General features: G+C 33.4%; 5 protein-coding genes across 13 annotated transcripts in view; 3 read left to right on the forward strand and 2 right to left on the reverse strand.

Moving 5' to 3' along the window:
* Positions 1-3,955, forward strand: part of LOC117235493 (unconventional myosin IC) — a 34,768-nt gene extending 30,813 nt beyond the window's left edge. For all 4 annotated transcript variants that reach the window (XM_033497573.1, XM_033497576.1, XM_033497575.1 and 1 more), the window contains 13 exons: positions 97-359; positions 445-614; positions 693-847; positions 921-1,049; positions 1,119-1,272; positions 1,351-1,582; positions 1,670-1,900; positions 1,981-2,140; positions 2,214-2,459; positions 2,539-2,754; positions 2,835-2,935; positions 3,039-3,141; positions 3,460-3,955. In XM_033497573.1, coding sequence (XP_033353464.1) covers positions 97-359; positions 445-614; positions 693-847; positions 921-1,049; positions 1,119-1,272; positions 1,351-1,582; positions 1,670-1,900; positions 1,981-2,140; positions 2,214-2,459; positions 2,539-2,754; positions 2,835-2,935; positions 3,039-3,141; positions 3,460-3,474 — 2,175 coding nt within the window. In that variant the 3' untranslated portion in view covers positions 3,475-3,955. The remainder of the gene's footprint in view (positions 1-96; positions 360-444; positions 615-692; positions 848-920; positions 1,050-1,118; positions 1,273-1,350; positions 1,583-1,669; positions 1,901-1,980; positions 2,141-2,213; positions 2,460-2,538; positions 2,755-2,834; positions 2,936-3,038; positions 3,142-3,459) is intronic.
* Positions 3,945-5,272, reverse strand: LOC117235511. 3 transcript variants are annotated; one of them, XM_033497616.1, is made up of 3 exons: positions 5,184-5,272; positions 4,465-4,564; positions 3,945-4,348 (listed from the first exon to the last, which is right to left on the reverse strand). In XM_033497616.1, exons 2-3 carry the CDS (start codon positions 4,559-4,561, stop codon positions 4,182-4,184), a joined length of 264 nt encoding a protein of 87 aa, XP_033353507.1. In that variant the 5' UTR covers positions 4,562-4,564; positions 5,184-5,272; the 3' UTR covers positions 3,945-4,181. The 3 variants fall into 3 exon arrangements, with proteins under 3 accessions (XP_033353507.1, XP_033353505.1, XP_033353506.1); XM_033497614.1 differs by having other exon boundaries at positions 4,980-5,270; XM_033497615.1 differs by lacking the exon at positions 5,184-5,272 and adding an exon at positions 4,939-5,030.
* On the forward strand, positions 4,883-6,480 carry LOC117235508 (peroxisomal membrane protein 2). Its single transcript, XM_033497610.1, has 5 exons — positions 4,883-5,240; positions 5,315-5,410; positions 5,522-5,669; positions 5,749-5,868; positions 5,957-6,480. The coding sequence occupies exons 1-5, from the start codon at positions 5,143-5,145 to the stop codon at positions 6,044-6,046; spliced, it is 552 nt and encodes a 183-aa protein (XP_033353501.1). The 5' UTR covers positions 4,883-5,142; the 3' UTR covers positions 6,047-6,480.
* LOC117235495 (serine/arginine repetitive matrix protein 2) lies at positions 6,348-21,548 on the reverse strand. Of its 4 annotated transcripts, none has more exons than XM_033497580.1 (10): positions 21,401-21,548; positions 20,552-20,793; positions 20,130-20,234; positions 14,928-15,206; positions 13,021-13,146; positions 12,866-12,944; positions 11,987-12,042; positions 9,859-11,832; positions 9,604-9,774; positions 6,348-8,325 (listed from the first exon to the last, which is right to left on the reverse strand). In XM_033497580.1, the coding sequence occupies exons 2-10, from the start codon at positions 20,779-20,781 to the stop codon at positions 8,175-8,177; spliced, it is 3,171 nt and encodes a 1,056-aa protein (XP_033353471.1). In that variant the 5' UTR covers positions 20,782-20,793; positions 21,401-21,548; the 3' UTR covers positions 6,348-8,174. The 4 variants fall into 4 exon arrangements, with proteins under 4 accessions (XP_033353471.1, XP_033353472.1, XP_033353474.1 ...); XM_033497582.1 differs by lacking the exon at positions 6,348-8,325 and adding an exon at positions 8,795-9,290; XM_033497581.1 differs by lacking the exons at positions 20,130-20,234; positions 20,552-20,793; positions 21,401-21,548 and adding an exon at positions 17,430-19,648.
* Positions 21,549-21,585: 37 nt separating this feature from the next.
* Positions 21,586-23,154, forward strand: LOC117235507 (exosome complex component RRP40). The gene is made up of 2 exons (XM_033497609.1): positions 21,586-22,271; positions 22,349-23,154. The coding sequence occupies exons 1-2, from the start codon at positions 22,081-22,083 to the stop codon at positions 22,881-22,883; spliced, it is 726 nt and encodes a 241-aa protein (XP_033353500.1). The 5' UTR covers positions 21,586-22,080; the 3' UTR covers positions 22,884-23,154.
* Positions 23,155-23,183: the final 29 nt, after the last annotated feature.

The raw sequence follows: 23,183 nt of genomic DNA on the forward strand, positions 1-23,183 counted from the left end.
TAGTAAAATAGATAATAAAGTATCTTTCAGTCTCTTACGATTCGTTTGATGGAAATTTGTTGGCCAATTATTTTCAATTTTTATATTCATTCACAGTTATTGGGTTGCGACATAAAGCAGTTGGCGGGCGCCTTTACAAATCGCACCATAGACGCCCACGGTGACGTGGTCGTTTCCCCGTTGAACAGAGAATTTGCGATTTATGCACGGGATGCGTTGGCGAAAGCTGTATATGACAGACTGTTCACATGGCTCGTGACCAGATTGAATAAATCCTTGCAGCCGATTAACAATCCACATAAGAAAATGGTCATAGGAATCCTGGATATTTATGGTTTCGAAATCTTTCAGAAGAACAGGTACGTGATCTCTAAGGTTAAATAATGTTTATTTAATAATCGTCTTTTTTTCATTACACGATTCATGAAAGATATCATTCAATAGCTTCGAACAGTTCTGTATAAATTACTGCAATGAGAAGTTGCAGCAACTTTTTATTCAATTGACATTGAAATCGGAACAAGAGGAGTATTTGAGAGAGGGAATAACGTGGGAAAATGTTCAATATTTTAATAATAAAGTCATTTGCGATTTAATCGAAGAAAAATATAAAGGTATTAATTCAAAATTTACATTAGTAAATTAATGAAAATTGTAAATATGATATACTATTTTATGTGTATCTGTTTCAGGTATAATATCCTTAATGGATGAAGAATGCCTCCGTCCCGGAGAACCAACCGATTTGAGCTTCCTGGAAAAATTGAATGTAAATTTGAATAATCATCCTCATTACATAAGCCACATGAAAGCAGATCTACAAACACAGAAAGTTATGGGACGTGATGTAAGACTTAAACCTCACAATTTATTATATAATCTTCTAATATAATTTTCCCTAACATAATTGTGTATTTCAGGAGTTTAGATTGGTGCATTACGCTGGCGAAGTAACGTACAACGTCCGTGGGTTCCTTGAGAAGAATAATGATTTATTATATAGAGATTTGCGTGAAGTAATGTCGCACACGACGAACTCGATTATTAAGGTACTTTCACTAATTGATATCGAAACATTATTTCCCCGGTTTTTCGTATTAAAATTTATGATTTTGTAGAACGTGTTTGACGTAAAAGATTTGACCAGCAAAAAACGACCAGATACTGCTATTACGCAATTTAAAAACAGTTTAAATAATCTGGTGGAGATTCTTATGGGCAAAGAACCTTCTTATATTCGTTGTATTAAACCAAATGACTATAAAATGCCTAGTAAGTTTCAGTAATTCCTATTTTATTATATTCGAAAAATATTTCATATATTTCAAAATATTTGTAATATCATTTTAGATAAATTCAACGAGAAAATTATACTGCATCAAGTAAAGTATTTAGGTCTTATGGAAAATTTAAGAGTAAGGCGAGCTGGTTTTGCCTACAGAAGGCCCTATGAACAATTCTTACAACGTTATAAATCTCTGTGTCCGCAAACATGGCCTAACTATCATGGTCCCGCTAAAGAAGGTGTACAGATACTCGTGTGTCATCTTGGTTTCGAAGAAGATGAATACAGGATGGGCAAGTAAGAACTGTTAACACAAATAAAGAGTTACATTATTTTTTATTTATTGAAAAATGCATCTAACACTGGATAAAATTTATTACACAGTACAAAATTATTCATTCGATTCCCTAAGACATTATTCGATACGGAAGACGCCTTCCAGATGAAGAAGCATGAAATAGCTGCTATTATTCAAAGTAAATGGAAGTGTATATTAATAAGACGAAGGTATTTAAACATGAGAAAGGCAGCAGTAGTTTTTCAAAAGTATATTCGAAGATGGTTGGCGAAACAGGAAGCTGAAAGAAGGCGAAAAGCAGTTATTATTATTCGACGGTATTATGAATCAATTTTCCTGATTAAATATTTTTTACACATTTTAGACATATACAATAAATTAAAATAATTCTATGTAGATTTATCGAAGGATTTATTACACGAAATGGGCCACCAACAGAGCTTAACATCGCTTTTATCGAGCTAGCAAAATCTCAATGGTTAATCAAGCTCTCTAAGTCACTTCCAGTTGGTGTGTTAAATAATTATTGGCCACCATGTCCATATTCTTGTCGAGAAGTAAGATAAACGACTGTCTAATTCTATGTATGTATGTGTCTTTTTATAAAGTAATAATGATGTTTCGATTTAGGCCTCAGAGCATTTGCGCATCATATACAAAAAATGGAAAGCTCGGAATTATAGATTGGCTTTGTCAAAAGAGGATAAGCAGCAATTCGAATTAAAAATTTTAGCTGAATCTCTCTTCAAAGACAAAAAGAAATCGTATGCAAAGAGTTTTGGACCAAAGTTCAAGAATGATCGGCTTGGTCCCGAATACAATGCCTTGAGACAGAGTTTCATTAATAATCATCTTTCTAAAAATGAAACTATAAAAGTAAACAATTTTCTATATTTAAAATGTATAGTTTTTAAATTTTAGTTCTAATAATATTTTTTATTTATCTCTTCTTTAGTATGCGACTCCCGTTATTAAATATGATCGACATGGTTATAAACCCCGTGAAAGGGTATTAATTTTAACAGAGCATGCTGTGTATATTTTAGATACCTTAAAAACGTTCAAACTTAAACATCGATTACCGTATAAATCAATTGAAGAGTTGGTGGTTACTGGAGAATCGGACAATTTATTGATCGTTAGGATACCACCCGAATTAAAAAAGGATAAGGTTTGTCATTATTATACTATTAAAAAAGTGTAAATGAATTACTAATATTTCTTAATTGTCGTTACTTATCTTTTGTTTAGGGTGATTTAATTTTAGAGGTACCACATATTATAGAAGCATTAACAAAAGCAATTGATATCACTAATAACCCAAATATTCTTAAAATTGTTCATACGGAATCGTAAGTACAAATAAAAATAGTTAATTCTAATTAAAGAAATGAACCCTGATTAAAAACAAACAAATATGCTCATGCTGGGTGCTTAACTAATATCACGTTTCAGAGTGTCACATAAACTAGTCAGTGGTAAAGAAGGTGTGATTGAATTCAGAACTGGTACAACTCCAGCCATTAGTAAAAACAGACAAAGTGGACATTTATTAGTGGTAAATATAAACCTTGCTTTGTGTTTAGTTCAGTTTTACTCCAGTTAATGTTCGCGGAGTCTTTCCCATCAATTCCTGGAATTGGTATTACAGAGTGAGCGTGTCATTCGCTCTGAATGTCACAGTCTCGCTCTTGCAGTCTGAGATGAAAGTACCGAAAAGGAATAAACCCGTGTAACTTCTGAGAATTCACCTTCTAGAATAGTTTTCATTGCACAGGTTCAAACCAGCGAACATTAAACGGGGACTACTGTAGAACATTTGGTAGATTCAAAATAAGATATGCTGCTCAACTTGTATTTGTGTTTAACGTTGTAGGTGGCTTCTCCATAAAGTTCAAATAATGTTTTAAACGAACTTGTACTTAGAAAGAAGCGTTCAGCCTACAAAATACGATACGTAACGCAGCCTTAATCGATGTGATCTAGAGTGGAAGTTTATTAAGAAGAGATAATATATTAAAATTTAGTACATTTATCAAATCGAACTCACAATTTTGTACCTTGTTATATGAGTTATGTAAAATATCTTGTGAAATAATGTTTATTTTTGTAATTAGCGCATTATCAGCGAAATGAAAACCTTTCGCCGTCGATGTGAATCAATTAAAAACGAAACCCTTGTGCCTTCTAGGAAACTATTGTCGGATAATCGCACAAAAAAGTAATTTATTGCGGAATGTTTTGCAGGTGCACTGAAAATTATTATTTTCTTTTTATATTTATATCCTATAAGTCACTGTGCCATTGATTTCATGTTCAGAATTATTCTATGAAATAACAATACAAATTAAAATAATGATCTTAAATCTTAACAGACATATGATTTTATACTATTTTCCCATTATTTACATCCCTCTGTTAGCAATAAATTTTACATATATATATTGAAATGGTTTGCTTATTTATCTTTATTCTTTGTATCGTTTTGTATCATTGTATTGTTCATTTTACAATACAAATCTTTATTTATATTACATTTATTATTTCAGTAAAATAAAGAAGTCTTTTTTAGTATCAATCTTAAAATAATACCATAAATTATTTCTTTTTCAACGTAACTGCTTCCTTTCTAGTAAGTAATCTTTTTCCTTCCAAAGCTTTTTCTCTCAATTCATCTTCCATTGCTTTGTTAACTGTTTTTGTAATTATTTGTTTTAACTTATGTGTTTCTTCAAATTTCCTCTTTTTAGGTTGAATAGGTGCATCTATAAATAAAAAAATTCAAACAATTTTTGTTAATAAATTTACATATAATTTAATTTTTTTACTTACAATTTACAACGTTTTATTTTATGGTAGAAGTTTATAAAAAAATACTTACTATTTCGTCTTTGAATACCAGAACTCTTTTTGTTCTTACTTTTTCCTTTTACCGTCGATGGCACTTTAGCTTTCACTTTTAATTTTCCTTGGGCCATGTCCTAAATATTTGATGAAAAGTTTACTAATATTTGATATACAGTTATAGCACATAATACATATGTACATACAGTGTATATACACTGATACTACCACACAAAACCTAACCTCGACATTACTAAAAAGAATATATACGCATTTTAATATAAGTTAAATACATGTTTTATAATCATGGAAAAAATATTACAAAAAATAGCGGTTATTCTTTTTTTACAGGCTATATTTGTTTTTTAACTATCTTACGTCACTGTCGACTTATGTACTATGTACTATGACCAATTTTGCAATCTGTTAAATTATGATATTTTATGCATTATTTTAAACTTATTTATTTTATTGTGATGTAATTTCAGATAGTACAATAAATTAATAATACTTTTAGTTTTAGTTTGATCGTGTTATATGCTAATAACTTGCCAGATCAACGGAACTTGTATGTGTGGCATTTAACTGTTAGTAGTGTTCACTACAATTTACTGTTTGTTATCAGATCGTTCGGTTCATACTTTGACGAAATACCACGTTTAACTCTCACTTCCTTTTTATCACTTATTTGATATAGAGAAATAGAACAATCAGAATGGCTCTTTCTAAGCCTAAAGATTTAATACTTCAACTTACTTCTGCTTATTTCGAACGTCTTTATACGAGTCCGCTGAAAACTAAAGCGATCACTAGGTATGTCACAGCGAATACAAATTACGTTCCACTTTTAAAATATATTTTAAAGGGAATGTTATTTGTTCTTTTAGTTGTGTCATCGCAGCTCTCGGAAATTTTATTTCGCAAAAAATATCTGGTGCAAAGCGTTTCAATGAAGACAGTTTCCTCGCATTTGCTCTCTTTGGGTAAGTTTCAATAAATTATGGACTAAATCAAGTACTTAAGTACTTGCTAGTATAATTGTAATGTTTCATCAAAAAATTATTTGTCCTCTCAAAGTATTACTTCTTTTGTAGGCTATTCTTTGGAGGCCCACTTCCACATTATTTTTATACATATATAAATCCATTTGTGAGAAACCCTTTAATTCTTTTGTTAATAGAAAGATGTTTATATACACCGTGTTATCAGGCATTAGCATTATACATGCTGTCTATGTTTGAGGTATGATCTATTTATGCATGTCAATTTGTTTCCATCACTTATTGTCTTTTCCAACTATCCAAATTCCTTTTTGTTGTAGAATAGTTCACATGATGATGCTTTGAAACAAATGAAAAAGTTATATTTGCCAGTACTTACTGCAAATTTAAAATATTTAACATTACTTCAGTTTATTAACTTAAAATATGTTCCACCAATTGTAAGTTCACTCGAGTATTTAATAACCTAAATTAAATTACTTACTGAAATGATTTCAAAATTAATACATATTTAACAATCTTTTTCAGTTACGTGTTCTTGTGGTAAATCTTATTGGTTTTTGTTGGGCTATATATCTCGCACAACAGCGTTCTAAACAGACAAAAGCTACAAAATAACATCAGTGGAGCAAGATACTAACATATTCATATAATAGAGATTTAATTTTTATATTACTAAATATAAAAAGGATATACTGCTTATGGGATACATATTTATCAAGCACTACATATTTTATACATAAATTATGTAAATAATTTCCCATTCCAATGTTACACAGTCTAGTAATTATACTACTGTACGTTATAGGCAGTTTTAAACTGAACACTATCCTTACTAGTACCTAAGCTATGGTATAAGAATGGTTATATATATATATATAAATGAATTTTGTATGCTTTGTAAAAGAAGGAGAAAATATTTTAAGCTTTTTAATTTAATCACACAACAACAATACAGAGTATATTACAGATATAATCAGAATTTCTTTCATTTCAACGATGGTAACATTTGATGGCTGTAAATTATGAATAATAAATATTAATGTCAAGAGCCATGGTGTGCAAAGATAACAATGTTTTTCCTTCCTACGTTCGTATAAATAACTTCCACTTCATAATCCGTCAGAGTTTTGTAATATTGTAAAACGCATTAATCAAATAATAGAATGAATTTTCCAGATCTTACATATATTAATTTTAAAATCAAGTCTTTCATGTGATAAGTATCTACATATTTATGTTTCAGTTTCGTTTCATAGATATGCATCAAAGGTGAATTAATGTTGCAACACTATAGCAATTGACATTTTTTTCAATAAAACTGAGTCAGTCATTATGCAAGAACTAATTCTACATAGTTTTTCTCCTAATCATAAACAATGTAGACTTTTCAAATATGATTTTTTAACCCTATACATACATTTTCAAGACTTAACTTTGAATAATCAAGACTAGTCTAATTATGTCTTTTGGTACGCTGCCTGGCCTTACAGCCAAATGAAAACTTTCTGACTAGCATTCAGATAAATTGAGTATTGCCAGTAAACGAAACTCTAATAGTTTAACATCACTTTTATACATTTTTCTTGTCTTCAATTGACAAATGACTAGCTATTCATGATATAAATAAATAAATAAATAAATATATATATGTAAGTCAGAAAATAAATAAATTAATATAGCAAACGAGCATGGTGCTGAGTCTATACACAATAATATATATGTATATACAAAAGGAACAAGTGTAAAACATTGCACTAAAATATGAATTACTTCCTTGAAAAATTAATAGATCAATTTGAATAATATTTCAGTATGTTAATTACTAATGGAATGTCTAAAATTTGACTAGCTGGTGTTTGTATAACAAACAATTATATGATTAGATAATCACCCGGACGTTGTACTACTAGAGTAGTTTTAAATGAACCTTCAAATAATAGAATTGCTACTGAATAATGATGTGAGATCTTAAGAAGCTGCAATCAACATATTTCATGATGCTTATAATCATCATTGTCTTCTTATTGCTTAAGTACGTAGATGTACATAAGTCTACGAAAAACATTATTTTATGAAGACATAAAATTCACAAGATCGTGAGACAATATAATCGAGGAAGATAATGTACTTCCAAAAATGATGGTGTTATAAAATTTTGCTATAAATTAGTCATATATCCTATTATTAAAATATCTTATCTCTGGTTACTCTTGCACATCTAGCTTTTAAATCATGTTTCAATTCATAAAATTGAAAGATGAATGATAGACAAACTTAAATCTTTCATTTCTTTGGTTGTCTTAGTAATGATATAAATATCATACTGTAAGTACATTAAAATCATTCTTACCTAATATCTGACTAAAATAAAAATGGAGCAATAGAAATAACGTTAGTGTTACTAATACTGAAGCTGATGGTATAACTGTGAACCATCATCGATGAGTATTATTAAGTTACGAGTTACGAGATCAAACATGTAAATGCATATTAAGAATTTACAAAGATTTAAAGATGATGCACCAAACTCAGAATGGTGTATTATCTTTGTACCTTCCTGATACGAAAAAATACAGTGAAACCTTTCTTTACAATCGTGTCAATTTCCAACATTATAAACATGATTTAACATGACGTAAGACATGATGTTAGAAAAAAGCATCAAAGGACCTTCATGATCTGCACCATTCTAAATCTGATACATGAAAGGAACGTCTAGTCTTTAGGGATTCGCTCAATCGCTTCAACGCGTGTATGATGGACTTCGACTCGGGGAACAACTTGATCGATGACTTGGACTTGACCAATTACTATGTCTGCTGCTATCTGAACTACTCGGTGACGAAGGTGGTGTCGGAGTAGGTCGATGATATGGAATTGGTCGTTTCCTGGCGCTAAAATTAAGGACTATTAATATTATGATAATCACACAGTTATATACAATAAAAAACGTTTGTTAAAAATTAGATAAAGATATGTTAATCGTAAACAACTCTTACATGAATTAAATAATTTAAGTAGATATTAATACATATTATCATTAATAATAGATATTGAAAAAAAGATATTGAATAAGTGCAAAATAAACCATGCAATGCAACAAAAGAAACCATGCAAAAATAAAAATGTGTTACTTACCTTGCTGTAATTTTAATAAAGGAAGGCAGTGGATTGAAAATGATTCACAGAACACAACGAACAAAAATGTATATCAAGAACTAAAGAAAACAGCTTGCTTTTGTAGCGGTAAATACATTTTATTCGTGACTGACAAAATAAAAGAGAATCTCTACTGTAAATATGTCATTTACAATAATTTATAAGGAAGATACACGCATGCTACGTCTACTCATATTTAGAACATTTTATAAGCAATTAGATACAAATGAAAAAAGGGGGAAGAAAAAATCATACAAACATAAGTATACTTGACTGACTTGAAACGAAATTCATATATAAGTTGTGACGGAGTATACTTTCATTTTACATAACGCGGGTAATTAGATGCGGGGAGTTCGCTAATTAGACACATTGCATAGTAAGTGTATATGAGTGTCGAAAGTAGTTCCTTAGAAAATTATTGAATTGATACTGATAAAGTTTTAATGTGCCACAATATGCACGAATAATTATAATTAAACTACACCATTCTTTATGCTTAATCATCAATGATCATTAAACTAGTTTTTACGGTTGCAGCTAAAATTGCTTTGTTTCTCTTTCTTTTTTCATTTACTTATTAAAAATGAAATTCGGTATGCATCACATGTTTACTACTACATTATAATTATAGGAAAGTAATAGAAACATCTGTGCGAAGTCGTAACTTTATCTTCTATGCCTGTCCCTCGATCTGTCTCTGTAGGACACAACACAAAATAGCATTAATAAAAGAACGTCCAAGCGTGAATTCATCGTAAACTTATCGATATCGTCGCTTTGCAAATTGCTTATTATTAATCGGAACTTCTAAAACAAGTGAGCGTTTCAATCGTGAGATGGATACATCGATGATGAATATATAAAATCAAAAAACGAAAATAAAAAATAAAAGTCGAAAGAAGATAAACGTTTCTACGTTTGATACAACAATGTGAGCTTACAAGATTTGGCGTGGTGCGCTGTAAAACCTGATGCTACGATATCGAAACTACCGTTGTATAGATACCTACCTTGTAATACGACGTCTATCTAGAAAACTAGGTGAGCCATGACGTCGAGGTATCGACGGAGACCGAGACCTACTAGAAGCTGAACTGCTGGACGTTGAACGAGAAGACCTACTAGAAACACTGCTTGATGACCGCGATGAACTAGAGAAACTTCTACGACTATGCCTTGAACTGGACACAAAATAGAAATACATTAAACAATTTCTTATAAGAATGGAGTAAAGGAAATACATGTAAAAAAGACTAATTATTCACCTTAAAGAAGAACGTGAACTACTCCTACTATGACTTCTCTTCTCTTTATCTCGCGACAGCCTGGACAATGACCGCGAACGGCTCCTTGACTTCTTCGATAGCGACCGACTTCTAGATTTCTTCGACAGTGATCGACTACGCGATTTCTTTGACAAAGATCTGCTTCTAGACTTCTTCGATAGAGATCGGCTCCTGGATCCTTTCGATAACGACCTGGTCCTACTTCTGGACCTTGATTTTTCCGGTGAATGAGACGGAGATTTTTTTGAACGTGACGGAGATCTAGATACAGATCGTTTTGATTCCGAAGAAGACCTTGACCTGCTCAATCTCTTTGACCTCGCTGGAGATTTAGATGATTTCTTCGATCTTGATGGCGATGTTGGAGACCTGTGTCTAGGAGATGCCGATTTCTTGCTTCTTGATACAGAACGCGACTTTTTGTCTCTGGAGACGGACCTTGAACAATGCCGAGGCGATCTGGAAGACCTTTTCTCCAGTGACACAGATCTCGTGTACGACCTGGAAGGTGACCTGGAGTAAGACTTATTCCTCGGAGAATGCTTTCTAGAAACAGGAGAACTCTTTTTTGAGATGACTGGTGATGCAGATCTTTGCTTAGATTTGTTACTAGGAATCGGAGGCGGGGATTCACTTGGAGAACGTAATTTTATAGTAGTGTCTTTATGGGAGATAGATACGGGCGGTGAGTGTGAGGACGATTTGCTCTGTGACGAGTGTTTCCTTGAGGCAACTGGCGAATTCTTCTTGGTGATACTAGGAGACTTCGAACGATGATTTGTCTTAGCAGTCATGCTCGGTGACCTTAAGTCAACCTTATTTAAGACTGGCGGCAATGGAGGGGGCGATTCACTCGGTGATCGTATTTTTATTGCAGCCTCTTCTCTAGTCAATGGCAAAGCTGGTGAGGGTGATCTGCTGGACACTGGAGACTGAATAGCAGGTAAATGAGATATAGGAGATTTTGACTTAGATTTCTCTTGCACAAGACCAATAGTATTTTGTACCATTTTGGGCGGGTCATTTGGTAAAGCTATATCCAACACGTTATCTTCTTTCTTCTCAACTTTAATCTTTACTGGACTTATTACCTTCTTACCAAGAGTCTCTCTGGCTTTCGCGGCTAATCCACTCTGTAATCGCTTCAATGTATGCATTTCTTTCATTTTTTCTTCGTCCTCTGCTTTTGGTTCATCGTCTGCTATATCTGTTTCATCTTCGCTCGAGGAACGTAACCTAACTCTTGGTGTAATTGTTCGCATTTTTCTCGCTTTCGAAGTTGACCGGGATTTCCGTTTGTTATCATGATTCTTCTTTTGATCTCGTTTCTTCTTCTCTTCTAATATGTGTTTGTACCGTTCCGGATTTTTCCGTACGGGAGAATAACTCAAAGTAGATCTTCTAGATCTACTTCTTGTTCTACTACGACTTCTACGACGATCTCTAGATCTTTCTCGTCTATCTCTCTGTCTTCTGGGAGACCTGGATCTTCTTCGAGAATCGGATCTCCTGCGCCTAGGAAGTGGTGAAAATCGACGTCGTGATCCATAACGATCGTACCTCGATCGACTTCTGCTTCTGGATATGGAATATCTGTTGTATCTTCTTGGAGATCTCGAAATCCTTCTTCTCCTTGGTGAAGGGCTGATTCGTCGTGACCTTGAATATCTTCTAGGAGACCTTCCTCTATCAGCTTTACTTCTTGATGGTGATCTATGTCGCCTTGGTGGAGGACTCTTATGTACAGCTGGTGATTTATCCTTTTTCTCTGGCGCGGGTTTTTTAACGGGAGAATCTTTCCTCTTGGGAGGAGGAGTTTCGTTTCGACCTTTCTCTTGCTTCTTTGGTGAGCGATTCGATCGAGGCTCTTTCGTTGTGTTCTCCGTCTCATCGTTCTTAGCTTTCTCTACAATTTTGTCATGTTTCATAGACTTTTTCGGCCTCTCCGGAGAACTGGAAATTCATCAAATTTATATATAATATAAAACTATGTACTATTAAAAAGGGATTTCTATTTGGGATTATTCAATTGGGATTATTGGGATTATTATTTATCTAATTGATTATTTGACAAATTTATGTGAAAAACTTTGAATTTGAAATTTACCTATCTGACGAGCTGTCGGATGACTGATGCTTCTTCTTGATAGGTATTTTTTTCTTCTAGAAGAAGAAGAGTATGGATTACTATGTTAGACAGGATTATCTAGCGAACATCAATCATGCATATGTACTTGTCAGTAGGATAAAAAAAGAAATCGTAATTGTTCAAAGATTCTCTGGAGTCTGCTCATTCGCTCTAGTACAAATTCAGAAGATAAAAATGGACGAAGTGTTTTAGTTGAAGAGATGTGTCCGCGAAAGAAATATAATTGAGAAAATAAAAAAATCAGAGAAGTTGATAATGTAAACGTTACATACTATTTTAATATTAATCTGTTTGCATTGCACCTAGGCCAGAGAACAAGCAGTCTCCTATTCGTTTATTCTCTCGTAAACGTGATGGTGCTTGACACAAAACGAGTGAAAAGGCAACAACAATCGCAAAAATTCGTACGAATAGAAAAATTACAAAATTATTATTACATTGAGTAGCGGCATATCTGGTACTCACTCAGGGAATATATCCTGTCAAATGGCGCTGATAATTACAAACAATACTGAGATTTACACTTTTGAAATAATGACTGTTAACTTGAAATCAGATAAAAATCTTTACAGAAACAAGCAATGAATCATGCTTATTCAAAGTTAGGCGGCAACACAAAATATTTTATAAAATCCAATGTTCGATTAACAACTAATAGGAGAAAAATGAACGTAAAAGTAAATGTCACATGCTCCTGTTTCACGTGCTAAGGTATATATATATATAAGGTATATATATATATATATGGATATAATATAGTTATAAATATGTATATGTATAGAAAGAGAGAGGAAGATAGAAATTTCGTATCTGTTTCCTTAGCATCATTTTCCCTACCTCGTGCTTTTCTTTTGCCTCTGCCTTTGACTTCTTCTTCTTTTTTTTCTTTTTCTTCTTTGACTCAGTTTCGGAAGAACTAAAAAATTAATTATATTAATAATTAAGTATGTATATTAAGTATAAAAAGATACAAATTTTAGAAGTTTGATTACCTGCTATCATCTGAAGCTTCACTAGAATCACTGTCAGAGGAACTAGCCTCAGTCTTCTTGTGTTTCTTTTCCTTTTTCTTCTTCTTGGATTTTTCTTTCTTCTTGCTACCCTTCGGAGATTCCGACCTAGGAAATTCGTTCGTAGTTATTCTAAAAGTTTCACTATAAATAAGTTTAATTTTTTTTTTTTGTTAATAATATTTAATTTTTTTAATTCTTGCAGTGGGCGTCTTCCTGTCGACAAGTGCATACCTTGTGCTGACAATAAAGAAAGCTGTAGTACAATGTATCCGTGTGTGAAACAAATACTTTATTCTAATGATACAAGCTACCTGCTGTATTCGATTAAAAAGTAAGAAATTCGGAAAAAGTAGCAGTTGAGAACGCGTAATTCCGGGCGAAATTTTTACACTGATCTATCTCAGCATCTGGATAAGGTATTCAATTTAAAAAATGGATACTAACTTATATACTGATATATATGTATATGTATAGGAAATGCAGTGTGTGAATATTTTAGTAAGTATCGATGTAGAAAAAAAAAACGAAAAATCATATATATAAACATATTTTTTTCCAATCTTTCACTGCAATCCCAAGTGAATTAAGTAATAAAAAATATAAGTACAACGATACATATATAAGGTGAAAATCACAATATCGGGCTATAGCTAACAAACCGACTACATAATCACTCATTTGGAAGATTTGGTTTTTCATACGTTCTGCGAGATTTTCTTTTTTTTTTCTAACTAGTCACCGGACATTGTGCGTTATGTAAAACCAAATCTTTCAAAAGTTACAAAAGACGAGTATACAAAATATGAGGAGTATTGATATAATATGGGATTAGCATTACCTTGATAACCATCGATAGGGACGGACTTGTCAGAAAAAAATAGAGAGATGACATTAACAACAAGCTTTATCGATAACAACAACAAAGATAGAAATGCATGATTTACGCGTCAGATTACGTACAACGTTATTTGTTAAAAAAACCCGTGTATATTTTGTATAATATCGAAGTAAATGTTTGCCCACTGTTTTCTTACATCATTACATTGTATCTAACAAAAAATCTTGCTGATTACTAATTTTTGATGTTACAGGAATTCCAGCAATACAGCAAACATTTACCCTCTAATTATGCCTATTTAGACAAATACCTAAATATATTAGACTCGACTATTTTTCTTTCTTTCTTTTCTTAATACAGATATTTTATATCGTTTTTTTTATTTTTTCAAGTATATTTTTTATTTTCTTTTATTACTTTTTTAATTTTTTAAACTTTTTTTTTGGAAAGTAGACGCGACGACCACACTTACCTACTGAGCCTACTGGGTAGGCACTCAGTCCTCCTCAGTTCTGTTTGAAACAGAGAAAGGTGTATGGGACATGAAATAGTAGGTGAGTCATGAGTCAGTATCTGACAAGAGGTGTGTAGTAAGCAAATGAACGAGTGTGGAACTTGCGATAAATGAATAATTAACCGGGGGTTAGGAGAGGAGCTACTACGGGGGATGGTCCGTTCGGTCTTGGAGCCTGGATTCGTGTACACTTTCTCTCGCATGGGACAACGATACGAATTTTTTGTTTAAATAATTCAAGTCACACATAATATATATCATTACATTGCACTATAATAACACAAACAATATTGTACACTATTTTATTACTACTATACTATAGTATGCTGTAGTATACCGTTATAGTACTACTGCTACGCTATAGTATACAGTATACGTATTTCTTTTAATATACAGCAGTACAATGTAGTAATATAATTACTACAATTTCCTTCATCTGCACTTACATTATCTTATTTGTCTTTATTTTGGCGGATTAATTAAAACATCGAATCCAGCCTCCATTGACCCGTGCACCATTACGTTGTCTTTTACCTTTCCTTCTTGTGCTTCTTTCCCTTTTTCTTTTTAATTGCACTACCGGACCGTTTGCGTTTCTTCTTCTCCGGGACGGACGTAGTGTCCGGAGCTGGACTCGGGGTCCGTACTAATTCATACACTTTGCTCGCCGCCGCTCTTGCCTCAGCCTCGCGCGCGTGCCTCTCCGGATCTAGGCTACTTCCCTCCACGAAGAACTCCGATATCCCGAACGCCTCGCGTAGCTTTGCATTTTTCTCTTGCTGCGCCTCGGCGATCTGATGTGTCTCTCTTACACTGCAAGAAAAAGTTGTATTGTCATTTTCCATCAAGCATAAATCTCTTTTGTACGATGATACATTAAATCAATAACAAAGTAATCTCGCATCACGTAAATTATTTGAATCCAAACGATTAATACAATAAATTAATAATAAAAATTTTAAAATTAAAATCTTTTGATCCAGAAAGAAATCTTAGATTTTAATGATCACTGCCGTGTGATATAGTCGCTTAAAGGCACTGGAAACTTTACTCAGTAAATCATATGCGAACACATTGACCCCGTGCACCGAACGTATACCAAGTTCGCACATAAACCTAGAAACACGTGGCCATCAGATCTACTCTTCCAGAAACAGCATAAAAAATGTCTGTGATCTAAAGAATATTTTCTTTCCAACAAGATATTTTTTTCCACGCGAGATAAGAAAAATCTGACGAAGTAACTGTGCTATGAATAAAAATAAACACATGTCGTGGAGGAAGGGACGAAAACAGGTAACATGACCTATTTTGATATTCTAATCGAATTTGATGACGCGACGAGGAAGCAACACGACGACACGGGGATGAAACGAGGGAAATTCGTACCGCGTTGAAATTTTCACCGTCATCGTCGCGCGAAACCGGACACACTTGGTGGGCCGCTTTAGTTCTGTGAAATTTCGCGACGATCCATAAAGCGTGTAAAGAGATTGACGATGGAGGAGGTGGACGGCGTGTCCCTCGGTGTAGCTTTGGCGAACGTCGATGAAACCGTCCGGACAATGCGGCAAGGCAGTGACATAACACCGAACAGAGGGACTATACCGAAGAGAAATCGAGGTGGCCCCTCTTCTACCCCGCGAGTGAAAAGCAGCAAGCGAGGCCGGGATCGGCCGAGCTACCCCTACGCCAACGCTCGAGCGCGGATCAATACAATCCAGCTGTTCTCTTTTCTGCTATCCCTTTCGCGCCACTACTCCTCGCCGCTGCACGCTCGAATTCAGCAGCCAACCACTTGCGAAGTATCGCTAAACGGAGATCAAACGGCCAAATAATTCTTATTTTTTCTTATGCTTTTTTTATTTTTCTCTTGTCACCCTTTAACAGGCTTATTTAATTGAAAGAGTTTGATGGGTGATTTCGTTCGAAATGATGTGAATTTTTTGGTAATTATTCTTTTGAAAGACGAGATATTTTATATTTTAATATATAATTTTTTTTCTTCTAAATGTTCTTTCTTTCTTTATGCAAGGTAGAGTTAAATAATGCGAGCCTTTGGTAGTCGTCTTTTTAGAAAATAGGTATTTTGTACGTTTTTTCCTTTCTCTTATCTTTCTGTTTTCCTAAGACGGAGTTGAATCTGTTTTCGAATTATTATATTTAGAATAATTGAACGAAGTATGTAGTATCGTAAAGGTAGTTACTTTTGATTATTATGGCGTGTTAAAGGGTAACAGTTGTTTACAGGGAAATGTTTCCCTTTCGCGTGGGATTGGGGGTCAGCAGTGTGAATCATCCCCAAATAGAACTCAAAGAGAGCGTTTGCCTTTTTAATCCCCCCAGTTAATCACATCTCCTCTTTGCTGATATTTTTAGGTTTTGAATTTCCGTCGAGAACTTTTTAAGTTATTAACTTTCTAGTTAAAAACTGTAAAATAAACAAATATATTTATAGCAATGTTTGAATAGGAAAGGAATATGTAGCGATACTTTCCTACATTCTATCAGCTGTGTGCCATTAGACGTATCGAATATCCATGTACAATAAGTAGAGACGATAATCTGTGGTCAGAGAAACCCAATTCCTTCAGTTAGTCTTTCTATCTTCCCACGAACTTCTCGAGAAAGTTAATTCAAATTTAAAAATACAATCATTCTAAGTCTTTACAATAACGATTATGTAGAAAAAGAATTTTCTTAAAGCCTAGAAAAATTATTAGAACGTAGAAACTATAATTTTTACCTTCGATAACTTTTCAAAGATTTTTATATAATGTAAAAAGATTTTGTCTCAAAACAATAAATTTTCACAGGTGAAAGGTAGACAGCAAAAAATCTTAAAAATGCATTAATCGATAAAAAATATTAAAAAAAAAAAAAAAGGATGAACATTTACCATTTTTATAGTAATGAAAAGTAAAAGGTTCATGTCTAAACAAGATAAGTTGCCACAAATAAAAAGCAGGCCATAAAAACGTATTATTCAACGTAAGAAAAAATTATACACTTAATAAACGTTCGTGACAAATTCACCTAACGACGGAGCGCATGTTGCTTCGCCGTCCGGCGAGGAGGTGGAGTTGTATGCGCTGACAACAGCAACAATGCTGTCGCATCTGCAGCTGTGCACGCTTCTTTCCGTTCGCCACTTGCAACTTTCGTTTTCGCGATCGTTTCATCACCTTCTGTCTATCCAAGAAGAAATTTCCTCTCCAGAGTGTCTCAAAAAATGCTCGGCCATCAGCTGGACCTCGTCCACGAGCTGGTTTCAAAGGAGCTACTGTCACAGACATAATCATTCCTCGATTCAAAACTCTCGATAGAAAAAACTCCTCCTCTTCCTTGATATTTTTCAATTAACAATATATATAAATTAATCGAAACTTCGATCTTGTTGCAAATTCTCTCTTCTATTTGTAATCAATATTTTTCTTGATCCCTTCATTGAAATATACATTTTGGTAATTCTTTCAAGTTTCCTTTATATCCATTACATGAACGTTTTCAAATTATGAGATGTAACATATTATAAGATTTTTCTTTTAGTTATAAGATTTCTGAGAAGATTTATAATAATGTATTCGGTATTTTCCCGATATAGTTACCAATAAATTTTATCTCATTTAGCCGGCAATTTGCTTGGTCAGCCACTGGCAACTCTAGAGGACAAACTAAGGGCTTGAATAATTAACGGCCGGGTAATTAGATGAGCATTAAGTACGATCGGCCGCTAATTTACGTTAAGGAGCTCTACCGGTCGGGCGACGGGCATGCGAGTAGTTCCGATGCAGCTTAATCCCCTTCTCGAGGCAGGCTTTGACAGTTTAGGCGGTCGGAAGGGGGTTGAGGGTTGGAGGCGCAGGTAATGGCTTCCTCCCCCGATTACACCAGCACCTTATTCAGAACCTCTGCTATCCTACCGAGAACAATCATCCGGCAGCGATGATGAAAACGTCACTTTTCGTCTCTGATCCCTTTCTTCTCTTTTTCCTCTTTTCTCTCTTTCCCTATCTTCTCTTGTTCACGGAGAAAAATTCCTCGTTGCTTGATCGATTATTTCTCCGAACAGCAATCGTCGTTGAAACCAATCTCTTCTTAAAATAACAAACTTTTTGTTTGAAATTATTCGAGAAATTTTTTTTTCGTGTTAATTTCTCTTAAACTTTTTTAAGTATTTCCTCTTCAATCTTGATTGTATTTTTGCTCTTAGATTTTTAAGAGTTTTATATAATTAGTAATACATGTATATTGTATAGAGATATATATCTTAGTGACTCGTGTAAGAATATAGGAATATATCGTAATTTCATTGTAGCTTACATGCTAAGGAAGACTTCGTATCAGGCACACTATAGTCGCCGCGCCTCCTCTCGTACACGCTGAGTGCACAGAGAAGCAAGACGTCTTAATTAATTATTGTCGATTCATCGACCTGGAGACACATGGATTTTTATCATAGAAAAATGTCGGATCCCATTCAAATCTTCCGATTTCTCTTCTCTCGTAATCAATTCAAAACACGTGGGGATTATGCTCTTCTGTTAAATCTTCTCGCTCTCCCTCTGCGTTAGAATCAGGAGTTTCTTTTTACCCTGAATCTTTTTCTAATACGTTCCTTGATTTAACAAATTTTATAATAGATATGCGTATCCGTACGGAACATGTGCGTAAATTTAAATTGGAATTGAGATTGAATTAATACACGAGTACGAATGATTTCTCTTCCTCCTCCGAATTCAACCTATGTACCTTAAATTACACTTAACACGCCAACTTATCACTTACGATTAATTAAAACATATAATATATAATATATATATATATATATATGTATGTATGTATATATATAATAATCTATACGCTAATGGAAGACTTTTGTGATTTGTTTGTTTGCGAGTGTATCACGAAACCGTTACATGTTCCCTCCTGTTTTTGGTCTCTTTTTTTTCTTTTTTGATTTTTTTTTTCTTCTGACTATTGGCCAACGATTCGTGTACTCGACGAGAGTCGACGACGCGTAGCGTCGTAACGCCGGTCCATCCTCGCACTGAGGCGGAAAGAGTCGAGTATGAGAGATGCTGGAACAGAACTCTCCCTCTCTCTGGCTCGACCCTTTGCGTATCTCTGTTTCTCTTTCTGTGCACCTCCGTATCTCCCCCCGTTCGTGGGTGGCGCCGGCGCTATGGGGTACGTCGATATCGGCCGCGTAATATCCCTGAAAGCCGACTCGGGAGAGAGAACGCGACTATGTCTCCACCCTCCAATAATATTGGGTTTAGCGGGAACCTGAGCTACCGATCAGAAGCTGCTGCAGCCCCGACATTACATTTACACGAGTTCTAGCCATCGTAGCTATTAGATCTTTGTCTCGAAATCTCTTAAAACTTTCGTTTTCAAAATTTTCGATATGCGCGTTTTGGAACGACATAAATGAATGGATTTAGAACGAATAGTTACGTAAAAGTTTAAATTTTCATTGAATTCGTGGTTTTTAAGTTTTTTCTTTTTTATAAATAAAGAGGATCTTAATATAGTCTTAAAATAGAAACAACCTAATATTGCTCATCATTTACATACCATGCAATACTATTTGCATGCAATTTTATATCATGAAATTACTTGTAGCATATTTAAAAATGCAGCTTATTTACTTTATTTATTTATTTTGTTCGATCATATTTTATATAATATAATCATATAGAAATGTATTAATAAGGAAGAAAATGTACTTACTTTACACGACCAAATTCATCTCTAGATATTGCTGGTTTGGTGTCAGTTCCCATTAACATGGATCTGTATGATTCTACTTTCTTTGTTACCTCTTCGGATGTAAATCTATAAAGCACAAAGAAAGCAAATAAAGAAGAATTCTAGCATTTGTTTAATTATAGTTAGCAGTTTAGTGAAGAAATACACTGCATAGAAAGAATATATTGAAGCCAAAGATAAGCCAAATCCAATTGAAGTTCGGAATCTCATTTACTATTGGGTTCAAAGGGTCGATGAAGCTCTGTATTTCTTTCGTACATAATCTATATCTAATTTTTAAATTTATTTCTAAGAAATATTTATTTTTTGAGCAATTATGATATTACAATAATATAATCAGATTTATGTACAATATTATTATAAAAATAAAGATATGTACTTACCCTTGTTCCTCTAAAATATCTGCCAATTCTGCACATTTGACTTCAACTTTCCTTTTTCTAACATGATCAAGAATATCTTTGTTAGGTTGCTTATTTAGCTGATCTAATTTTCCTTCATCTGTTTTGTAAGTGACTTTGTCTTTAGTCTTGCGTACAATTGCCCAATTTCTTTGGACATGACCATTTGTTCCAGAACCTCGTGGTGTTTGTAATCCAATTCCATTGTACATCTTGTATTATACCTAGAATCATAAAATGTAAAAGGATTCTAAAGAATAATTTATTAATATCGACGAATATTAAAAAAACAAACACATATTTGGTAAAAATGAATATACATAAATAAATTCTTACAAATATTATTTAAATGATATACTAATTGAATTTAGGTAATTAAATAAGTCCATTCATGTTTATTATGTTAGAATAGAAATTTTCAGGGAGAAACTTTACAAGAAAAAAAATTTCAAAGAATGATACTATATACATATATATTTTTGTTGACTAAGAATCACGGGAACATTTCTGTACATAATATAGATTAACGAGTGTCTTAACAATGAATGACAGTAAGTGCACAATAGGCATACTGGTTAGGCATTTAGAAACCTGACTAAAGATCATCTTTATTGGGGTCGCGGAGTATATTAATAGAATTCTTCCAAGTGTCCAAAGTGAAATCTTAACTAAATCGCGACGAATCGATCGGCAACGTGACATGATTGAACTAATAACTTTGGAAGGAACGGGCAGGTAGGTTAGAATAGAACACACGTAAATCAATTATCGATCCGGTGAACGTTGCGCAAATTTCACAAATATACACTTTGCGTCGTCGAAAAGCATTACCTTTACATTAGTGACACCACTGACAATCTTGTTGTGTCATGCACGAAACTGTCGATTTTCAAACCCTTCTTAAAACGAAACCAATTAACGAAAAAACACAACCAGTAGCGCGATTCCTGTGGCGTTACCGTTTTCACGCGGCAGCTTTGCAACGTACCGTACGGTGGCATCACTATCGCACATAAGCGTAAGACCAGGAAAATTGCATTGTATTTCGCAATCGCTTCAAGAACAATATTTTTCCACAATATTCAAATTCATAGTTGAATTATATTAAGTCTAATAGCTCTAGTTCCAGAAATAAAAAAAATAACATTTATTTTCTATACCAGTACATTCGTGATATCGATAACAATTCTTGTATAATTGATTGCATCAATTTATATATATTACATTGCGCAGCCGCTTTTTCTTTTGAATCTGTTTCGGACAAACGCGCGAGATTAGGAGAAAACATTAAGTTTATCACGAAGCAATGCACGTGGTACAACAGAATACAATTAAACATTATTATCTATAATTTTGTATGTTTATAATCACATCAGTGAGAAGTAATACATTTATGGATAATTTTATTCATGATCACTTCGTAATAAAAGATATGAGTAAATGATATGTTTATAACCTATATTAATTTACATTATAACGTAAAAACGAAGGTCACTTACTTCTAAGGGACAATGGAAGTCAGTGTAGGAGACGTAGTAATGCCTGGTGATACTATAAAAGATATTACTACAATTACCAAAAAAGAAACAATCGTTTTAGGACCTGGACTTCGTCGTGAAGCTGATACAGTATTTGCATATAAAGCAGGTGTACTAAAGAAAACAGAACCAGCTGTATATTATGTAGATAGTTATCAAAAGCGGTAATCAAATTCTATTTTAAAGGAGCATTTTAACACTTTTTTAGAAAATCTTCATATATTGTATTTTCTTTTTATAGTTATGTACCAAACCGCGGAGAAAATGTAGTTGGTATAGTAACACAGAGAAGTAGTGATATTTTCAAGGTAGATATAGGTGCCAGTGAACAAGCATCTCTTTCATATCTGGCATTTGAAGGAGCTACAAAGAAAAATCGTCCTGACATTCAGGTCGGAGACCTTGTGTTTGCAAAGCTTTTAGTTGCCAGTAAAGATATGGAACCAGAACTTGTATGTGTGGATTCTCATGGTAAAGAAAAGAAATTGGGCGCTTTAAGCTCTGAAGGCATGCTTTTTACTTGTTCTTTGAGTCTTGTCAGAAAAATATTAAATCGCAATTCCCTATTGTTCAAAACACTTTCACGTAGTCAAGCATTTGAAGTTGCAGTTGGTATGAATGGTAGAGTTTGGGTCAAAGCAAGGACTATTCAAGAAACAATAGCAGTAGCAACTGCTATTTTGGCAGCAGAATATGCTCCACCTAATGGTATTAAAAAATTATGCTTAGACATTGAAAAGACTTTACTTTTAACTCAGTGTGGTAATGTAGATTAATTGTAATAAAGGAAGAAACAAATGTTATGAATGATTTTATTTATTGTATCAATATTTTTAATGAGTTTTATAAATAAATCTGTATGATTTCTTATATGAAATATGATGATTATGATGACAACCATTATGACAACCATTTTGATAAAAATGTAGAATTAGAGCTATATGTAGTACATACATTATTAAGTATGCTGGTCATGTATACTGCTATATTAATACAATGAAAATGCATAAAATATTATGATTAATGAATACTGTTAAAAGAAATGTACATAAATTTTCATGATATTTGCATCATTC

The sequence above is a fragment of the Bombus vosnesenskii genome, unplaced genomic scaffold (genome assembly GCF_011952255.1).
Source record: "Bombus vosnesenskii isolate JDL3184/JDL3185 unplaced genomic scaffold, Bvos_JDL3184-5_v1.1 scf7180000013316, whole genome shotgun sequence".
NCBI classification, from domain to species: Eukaryota; Metazoa; Arthropoda; class Insecta; order Hymenoptera; family Apidae; genus Bombus; species Bombus vosnesenskii.